At 41.1% G+C, this 7,500-nt stretch overlaps 1 protein-coding gene across 3 annotated transcripts in view; it reads left to right on the top strand.

Moving 5' to 3' along the window:
- The window catches only part of LOC126547402 (lysosomal aspartic protease-like), a 114,598-nt gene that overhangs the window by 79,260 nt on the left and 27,838 nt on the right, over positions 1-7,500 (top strand). Inside the window, exon 7 of one of the 3 annotated variants that reach the window (XM_050195388.3) lies at positions 5,284-5,493. The exons of the other annotated variants lie outside the window; for them this stretch is intronic. Coding sequence (XP_050051345.1) covers positions 5,284-5,433 — 150 coding nt within the window. The 3' untranslated portion in view covers positions 5,434-5,493. Of the gene's footprint in view, positions 1-5,283; positions 5,494-7,500 lie in introns of those variants that run through there. 3 annotated transcript variants of the gene reach the window in all.

Below are 7,500 nucleotides of genomic sequence, written 5' to 3'. Positions count from 1 at the left end.
ACTTCACACTACTCTGTGCCCACACTACTCTGTGCCAGCACTGCAAGCAACACAGGTGTCCTGACAGTCACATGGGTTAGTGCAGTGCAGAAACCGTTCAGTGAAAATAGAATGAAGGCCAACTGATGGTTAAGGTATCCTACTGAAACAAATGTTTAAAAATAAATTACATGTATTCAACCAAAACATTACACGCAAAAGTAATTTAAAGTTCACCATGATTTGCGGATAGGCTTTTTACATTTCACACAGGAACATTCGAAAGAGTCGCACAGTACTAGATTTCTCAACCAAGTTTCATTTAGCTAATGCATAAAGGTGATAATTTTTTTCCACTCAAGATAGCATGTAGCACCTGTTTATTGAACCATTTTTGAAGCATTTTTAACCACTTTAAAAGCTCAATTTTCGTGAAATGTTGCATACGGATGCTTATGAACTGCTCATGATCTTATTTTATTTCTTTGTGGATTCCCTTGAAACAGCATCATAAATATCTGCTCATCACTGTCAGCGTACAAAAGAGGCCTCAGCTGCAGGCGGCTGTTACCTTCGACGACCGCACTTGTTTGCTGCCTGCTGTTGGTATTATTGCACTACCTTCATGTGTGATAGTGGAGTGGACACACTTCCATGAGTCAAATGTTGTGCCATTACCAGTGTTGTCCCCATTTTGGAAGGCCAAAAATGGTCTTGAGGTGACTTTCGCGCAATATTTTTTTGTTATTTCACTTACTGTACGTCTGTAGTCGCAGCGTGCGAGTGTTATTTATTTGATAATATTTAATTACAGTACACAGTGATGAATATAGTATCACAACTGCTTATTGAGTGAGTAACGAAATTACACAGCTCCCGTCGTAGCCTGAAAGCCAGTACCACACTCAAGTTGTAAAGAGGCAAAAGGAAAAAAATACTGCTAACATACCTAAAAAACTAGCAATCTGAAACAGGCTCCGTCAATAACTGCATAAATGCAACAATCCGAAACCTTAACTGTCGTTAGTGCCTTTCAAATTGTGCAATATGATTTTCAGCAAAGTAGGAACCCTTCAATCCTATAATAAAATCGCTTACCCAACCAAAATAAAGCGGTGTTGTTGCTGCCAGTCTTTCGAACACGATCCAAAGTTCTCCACTCGAAAACTCGTATCACTTTAAGCAAGCCAATAGCATGAACGAGCCACTACATGCACTGTTAATGCACTGTTGCATGTCGCACCAGCTGCGATACCGGCACTGTGCTTGGATAAAGCTTCGTAATCTTTTCTCATGTTTGCATATTTTCCCTTTAAAACAACTCTAATGCACAGTTAAGATTTTTGAACAGCATATATTTTATTTTTTTACTTGCTCTTTATGCACATATTAAACTGCGTGTCCCCTTTGCGGGCTGCAAGTCGCAGCATTCTATCAACATGGTGCCAGATTTGAACCAGTGACAGACAGACAGACAATGAACTTTTAATTTTGAACCAGTGAACATGCACATTTCAATATGGGCGGTGGAAATGTATGAAGAATCGGTTTCCACGCGCTCCATTTGTGCTGATGATTACGATACAAGGGGTTTCATATGCCCTATCGACGCGACTATCCCCTCACCTTTTGTGAAGCAGGCCGGCAACTTCCGTGCTTACAAAACTGACCGTGTCACCCCCCCCCCCCCCCCGCTCACTCTATGAATTGGTGAGCCAACCCCCCCCCCCCCCTCCAATTCGTTGAGGCTGCCCTTTATTACTTTTTCTAAGTATTGTCTTCACAGTGGCTAGAAGCATATGGCTTGGAATCCTCAAGTGCTAGCCATGGCGTTGAATTTTTTTACGTATTTTTTCTAACTAAATGTCTTCACAATGGCTAGTGAGTATAGGTTAGAGACATCAAGTGCTAGCCATATTGAAGATGTTTAAACTAAAGTTTGACATAGTTCTAGCTGCTTCTAGCTTGCTCAAGCTTTATCAACCTAGCTAGTAGCCAACTTGTGCTTCCTGGGAACCTATTGAAGGTATTAAGCTTTATTGTACAGCAGCCATCACACTTAACTTTAATAATGAAGAAACAGCTGTAGTGATTTAATTTCAACAAACACAGGTTATAAGAAGCAAACATTGAAGGCTTTGGAAGGACGATGCAATAAGTTAGCACATTCAAGGCACTCTAAGCAGAAATATACAGCACCCTTTATAGGAGGAGCAGAAAGGCACTTGAGGTATGTTTGGGTTAAGTATGACGTTGACTGCACAAGAAAAGCTCTAGCATGAACTTGAATGAAGTATTAAAAGCTTGAGCAGCGGGAGATCAAATAACCTTGTCAAGAAGATTCCAAGTAGTGAGCACATGCACGGCACAGCAGTGTAGTTTACAAGTTGAAGTCACAATGAGATGGAAGATGCCACTCAAACTTTTTTGGGCCTAATAGCACTTGGTATAGAAGAAGAATGAAGGAAGTGGCTGCTAAATAAGAGATAGGAGGAACTACCTGCTGCAGACACCACATAAACAGTCTCGTTCAAGCCCGCTAAAGGGCTGGGTGAATGGGGAGATGGGGATAAGGACGGTGAGCACAGCTGGCATTATTGCTAACGGCATGCTATTACGTGTTCATGTAGTGCCTATAGCGACGAATGGAGCCAATAAACATGAATGTTCATTGCCACACGGTGCTCTGTGAAAAAAGCAGCACTGGCGGCCGCTTCAGTACTGTGTTGTTCAGGCATTCATTTAAATAAAATTAGTTAAAAAGAATAAAGTATCCACTCTCAGGAAGCGCTTCCATCAGGGCAGGGGAAAGTAAGGAGGCCAGTTCAAAAATTATTGGCCATATTCTAACACTGCATACAAAAGTAGTAATAACTTGAATATGAGGTGACGTCTCTCAAGGTGACTTGTGGAAAGGCACAAGGTGTTCAAGCCCTGAAGTCTCTGTGTTGGGTGGAGGATTATTATTGCCCATCAGTAGTGCTCAGTGAGGGCTGTGCAGCCCCGGAGTATATGCTGTTTGTCTATTAGCTGGGTGCAAAGATAGGAGCATCAAGTGGCTGATTACCATGGCTGAAGGCGCATTGTGGTGCAGCAGGCTGGTGTGTCAGCTGTGTCCGCTGGGTCTGTGATAATGCGCGTATGGCTTCAACATGAGTGAATTTTCTGACGACAGCTGTATGGTTCTCTAGGAGAAAGTTCGGAAGCGTGGCCTGTCGAGCCACCTTCGCTTAGGCCAGAACAGTGTCTGGGCCAGTGGGGTAAAGGTCATTACATGTGATTGACTGACTCTCTGAGGGGCTGCAAAGAAGCTGCCTTTCTGGATAGGAAGACATTTCGCTGCCAGTAACATTATCACGGTATGAGACCTATGCAAGGCAGTTGGTGACGAGCTTTGTCAGTGATTCATATTGTGCAGTGTATGAAGTGCCGTGTTGCATGAGTCCAGTCAGGTGCAGGCTTTAATGGAGGCTTGTGAGTCTGTATAGATAGTATGATAAGTGAAAGCAGCAAAAGAAACCTGGAGGAGGCCATTACATCCAGTGGATATTGTAGCCAGTTCCACTGTTAATAACGAAATGTTACATGTTGAATATTATGAGGAGTGGGCCATAGCAGTGCATAGGCAGTAGTATCTTTGAAGTTTTGTCACTGAGGGCAGTGGTGCACGATATAGATAGTGTGTTTATGGGGAACAGTGTCAGAAATTTATGCTTCGTGCCGAATTGTGTAAGAAAACTAACTACTTCTCTCTGTGGTCAGTGTTGACATTCCTGGAGATAGGTGCAAAGTCCCTGTGAAGGAGATACCCGCACAGAGTTGGGAAAGACAGCAGATGCATTGTAGAGACCGGAAGGTAATGAAACGAGAGAAGAGGGCAACTGTATTTTATGGCTCGAAGTCAGAACTGGTGACCATATATTAGGGAATAGATGCAAAGCATAAAAGCAGCAGCACAATTGCAAAGTATTTTACATTTTTGCTTGCAAATTCATTTCACAGTAGTGCAAAAAATGCTTTACAATTTCTATGATTTGTAAAATCCGCCCACTGCACAGCTTAAGTGGGAGGAAAACCAGGCGGTGAGGGCAATCGGTCTCGGACCCACTTGTTCACCACAGAGAAAGTGGGAAGTCGTTTCAGTTCCCTGGAAGCTGCACTTGCATGCAAGCATTATTTCGGTGATTGAACCACATTTCATGCATGCCCGCTTAACACCTTGGATCCAACCTTAAGCCTTCGACTTCTACCGAGACTTCCCCCGAAGAGATGCAACCCTTTTGTGTAGGCTATGGTTGGGTGTCATATTTATCAATGCTTACGTGTACCGCATAGAGATGGCCAACACCACAGCCTGTGACCACTGCGAGAATGAAGAAACAATCTGTCTTGTTCTCTGCCAGTGCCCACAGTACAGTGCGCAAAGACAATCGCTTTCCATTGTACTCGGCCAGTTGTACGACTGGCCTCCGTTGGAAGAAAAAATTCTACAACATCGAAAGGACTTTACATTGCATCAGAAGGCTGTGCAAGCGCTACTGTGTTTCTTGACACCCATCAGCCTGTGTGATTATTCTTTGGCCTATTTAGTATTTATTCATAATGCGAATCTCATTGACAGCCTTTTGTTTTAATATAGCCAAAATTACCTATGCATCATACCAGTAAAATAATAAAGGTAATTATTTTGCTATATACAACATCAATTGTGACAAATCCAATTTTGTTTGTGCTTATAGAACCATATACTACAAGACATATTCACTGCATGCCACAATGTTGTGCATGGAGTGCTACAAGCAAATATTTGAATTGAGGAGTAACAGAGGAAGCTTTTCCTGTGTTGTTGCAGCAGTGTATGTAGCAAACAAATCCTCTGACACAATGTGTAAACAGATGAAAGGTGCACTGTTCGTGGCAACCACAGTACATATCCACTAGCATATGGTAGGCTATGGTTCAGGTAACAGGTGGTTCTACAGAGCTGTTATCTGCTTATGGTATAATGTTGAAATATGTTCTGTTAAGCCATCAATGATTGTGCAGTTTACTATGACAACCACTGTCTTCAAATAAGTATGGATCCCAGTCACGGACGTGTTGGGTTGTCACCTATAGTCTATAATTGTCTACAGATACGCAACCGAATTCTGTCAGAATGAAGGAAAATATATGGGCGCATTATATGTTCGCGTCCCACACAAATTAGAGTGACAAAATGAGGACTTCATTTTCGTTGGGTGAATTGAAACTACGAGCGTACTTTCTAACATAAAAAAATTCTTTTTTGCTTTCTGGTTCTAGGTTCAGTCCTCTGACAAAGTACGCTGTTACAGTGGTTTTGTGGAATACAGCGAAGGAAACCTTTGGATCTTGGGACAAGTGTTCATGCGTCATATTTACACTATATTTGACCGGGGCAACAACCGGATTGGATTTGCACAGGTTGCCTAAAAGGAGCCTGCACAGACTGGCACGGTGGCGAAACATAATAAACAGAGTTTGCTAACACCATTTGTGTCCATGTAGCATAAGTTACACAGCAACTGTCTCATCTACATGCGTTGCTGGAAGGTCAGAGACGCAGAGGTATTCTGTGCAGCTCTGCACGTGCCAGAATTACACACACTAATCCTAACTAAACTTAATTAAATTAAAATCTGGGGTTTTATGTGCCATAACCACGACATGAACATGATAAATTTTGATTACCTGCGGTTCTTTAACATGCATCTAAATCTAGACATTAATCCTCAACTCCTCATTAGAGTACTTTAGCAGCATTGCAAATATGGCAACATTATTTGGTGACAAGTGCAATTTGGTGCTGATGAATTTGATCTTGTTATCACGTGTCTTTGACATGGATTCTTCCCCAGCGAGTGCAAAATTATATGCGCACCCTTCATCAACAAGAGCCCTATGTTTCATGTTGTAAGCAAAGTTTTACCCATTCTGCAGTGTCGCCGACACCCTATTCTTGAAAGCAAAGAACAAAGGGGGAGAAGTGTGAGGCAAAAGAGCTCAGCAGATGTGAAGGAAAGTTCCAGTAGCTGTACAGGCTTTACCGCTATTAAAGTGCGTACCTAATTAATAGTTGAGTAACAACTACTGCAGAAGTGTAATGTCAGCCTTCACTTGATAATACTTGCCAAACAGCTGCCCTGTCGAAGAACCTGCCCCTTTTTATATTCATGACTTAGTGAAGAAGAATGACATCTGATTGTTGTATCAGGCATCAGGCTAACAACAATGAGCTACACAGACTGGCCGGACAACAAAAGCCATCATAGGCACAAACAATAAAAGTAAACGCTCGGGTCATTTGTTGCACGCGAACTCTGCTTCACCTGTCTCGCTTATATACAGGGTGTTTCATTTAACTTGGGCCCAACTTCAAAAATATGCAAATGCTACGTAGCTGGACGGAAGCTAGATAATGCTGTTTGCCATTGCTTGGAGATACTCAAAATATTTTTTGCATTCTGCCTAAAATTATTAACTTCTCAAATATAATTAGATGAAAAGTGCCAATGAGAAAATTGTAGAGTAACATGAAAAACTCCCGATACAGCTTTCAGTTGCTCAATACATGCTACATGTATTTGTGTACATCCTTTTACATGTTTAATACATGTTTTTAATACATGTTTTTCCGAGCGTGAAAGATGTCCACGGATACACACAAAATTGCCAAGCAACTGGCCGTTCAAGGCACTTTTCCGTGTATTTGCGGGTTTCTTTCATGCTCGGAAAAACACCTTTATGTAGCACGTATTGAGCAACAGAAAACTGTATCGGTAGTTTCTCATGTTGCTCTACAATTGTCTCATTGACACTTTTCACCTAATTATAATAATTGAGAGGTTAAATAATATAAGCTAATTATGTAATTACTTGGAATGCAAAAATAATCTGTGTATCTCCTAGGGACGGCAAACAACATAACCTTGGCTCTGTCCAGAGATGCAGCATTTGCGTATTTTTAAATTTTGGTCTAAATTAACTGAAACACCCTGTATACGCATACAATGGTCTTAACCCCTTAAAGCATAGTGTATTATATATTATACGCCCAGAACAACTTCTTCTAGCATAGCAGAACCAAAAAGAACCTCCTATATATGCACCCAGAATCTATGTTCTCTCTAGCAACGTAGTGACTTGAGCACTAAAAGCGCTTGTCTTCGTCCCACCCTTTCTGCTGTCTTTTATCTTGTTTTGCAATTTTTAAACAAGATTACTTAATATGGACATAAGCAGCAGTTTACACAGAATAATGTAAAGTATAATCCAAACGCAATTATGTACATGTCAGAAACAGAATGCATTTTCAAAGATATAAAAAACTTTAAACTTGACAAACCTGCAAACTTGTTTGGATGGAAGTTTTCACAGAGAAAGCACTGCCATTTCTACTAGTTTGAGAAAGATATTTATTGTTTAACAATAATTGCAATTAAAATTTATTATTACGCATACAAGGAGCATTGTTTCACTCAAAATATCAGAAGAGAAAAT

This window comes from Dermacentor andersoni, chromosome 1 (genome assembly GCF_023375885.2).
Source record: "Dermacentor andersoni chromosome 1, qqDerAnde1_hic_scaffold, whole genome shotgun sequence".
Taxonomy (NCBI): Eukaryota; Metazoa; Arthropoda; class Arachnida; order Ixodida; family Ixodidae; genus Dermacentor; species Dermacentor andersoni.
The sequence above is the reverse complement of the archived record's forward strand: the minus strand, read 5'-3'. Positions and strand labels throughout refer to the sequence as shown.